This window comes from Myotis davidii, unplaced genomic scaffold, assembly GCF_000327345.1.
Source record: "Myotis davidii unplaced genomic scaffold, ASM32734v1 scaffold399, whole genome shotgun sequence".
Classification (NCBI taxonomy): domain Eukaryota; kingdom Metazoa; phylum Chordata; class Mammalia; order Chiroptera; family Vespertilionidae; genus Myotis; species Myotis davidii.
This window is the reverse complement of record NW_006292094.1, coordinates 3,173,697-3,175,276: the sequence shown is the minus strand read 5'-3', so window position 1 is coordinate 3,175,276 and position 1,580 is coordinate 3,173,697. Positions and strand designations below refer to the sequence as shown.

The window sequence follows — 1,580 nt, the reverse complement described above, 5'->3', positions numbered from 1 at the left end:
TTGCTAAACAATTAACTGGCTGCGTTTGGCTTTTACGAGCTATGCTAATTTTCCAAGCGGAGCCGCAGTTACAATAACTGCAAGGACTCAGGGGGAGAATGTCGCATTTCTTGTTTTGTTACTTTGGTGGCCCAAGAGTTTACACTTCGTACGGGAGGGTGACACAGCACAGGTCCCAGCCCAGCCGCCGCTTCCAGCAAGCAGTGGACCTGTCCCCGGTGACATGACCAACCATCACGTTAAGTGACTGACAGAAAGAGGTAGTGGGTTCGGCAACCAACCAGAAAGCCACATTCTGGGAGGGGTGGGCGAGAAGGACCACAGGGACGTACCTTCTGCAAACACTAATCCCTGAGTGAACCAGGGCACCCGCTCCTTCACTTACAAATAACCCGAACCACACCGTCGGCGCCTCCAGGACCCGGACGTCCTCAGCCTCGGGAATGGCAGGGCTCCGGAGGGCCTGGCGGCGGGGCTTGGGTCCCCAGCTCCAGGCATCTCAGCGGGATCCTGCGCTAAGTGGGAAGGCAACTCCAGTTCCCTGCACGGTCCCTCCTGGGGGCTGCGTGTGAGTTATGAAATCCGTGAGACGGGGATCGCACACGGGCATCAAAGCCGAAAAGTTGGGACGCTTCCTCTCGGCCCCCCACTCCTCCTCCCACCCCCACCCCCCATTTTAAACCAGGCAGAGGAAGGATGCGATTATACAAAGCAAAACAGCATTTATCCCACTTCCTCTGAATAACAAAACCAGGCCCGGGCGGGTGGCTCCCTCCCGCCCCAGGCTGCCTCCCCGGGAGCTCCCGGGACCTGGCTCCTACCCCCGCACTCTTGTGGCCTCTGCAGGCCCCAAGCGCCAATAACCCACTTTTTGTTTTAAAATGAAGCCCTTTCTCGGAATCTCCAGCTTTTCTTATGGGAAGGTCAGCTCCAGGGCCCAAGGCGGCCTTACTCAGCAGGGAAGCTGGGTTATGCTTTGTGGTGGGGTTGTTTACCTAGGTCAGTGGGGGAATGGCCCTCCCAGAACCTGGGGGCCCGAGGAAGTGGGACTTCTGACCTCTGGACATGTCTCCCTGGAAGGCCCGAAAGCTGCCTGTGCCGCGGGGCATGTGGGCCCAGGCCTAGGAACCCCTGGGGCGCTCAATAGTTGTCAAACGTATGAAGCCCCTTAAAGTTCCCGAGCCTCTACTTCCCCATCAATAAAATGGGTAAGCAATACAGTGAGGTTCCGGGCAAGACATTTTAGAATGTCCAGAGGAGCCCCGTCATTCCGTGGCGCCCAGTTTCTTTCCGTGAAGCCCAAGCTGGGTGTTGAATCCTCTGAACTCCGCTGCAAAGTCCTCATCTGTTCCCAGGAGGCCGGCTCTGGCCACAGAGATCAGATAAGATAACATGGTTAAAAGTGCTATAAAGCACTGAGCAAACTTGTATTTAAATTCTTTGAGTCCTTAATCTCCACGCCCTTTGAATCTTTTGGAGTTTCTATCAGGGTGGGGAGAGACGCCAGAGGGGACAGCCTCCGACGCCGGGGTAGATGGCCTGGTTTTGTTCACAAAATGCTGTGCACCTCCAGCCTCCAG

General features: G+C 56.2%; 1 protein-coding gene across 1 annotated transcript in view; it reads right to left on the bottom strand.

Annotated features, from left to right (window-relative positions):
* Nucleotides 1–235, bottom strand: part of MSX2 (msh homeobox 2) — a 3,098-nt gene extending 2,863 nt beyond the window's left edge. The window contains exon 1 of the mRNA XM_006765462.2: nt 144–235. Coding sequence (XP_006765525.1) covers nt 144–235 — 92 coding nt within the window. The remainder of the gene's footprint in view (nt 1–143) is intronic.
* Nucleotides 236–1,580: the final 1,345 nt, after the last annotated feature.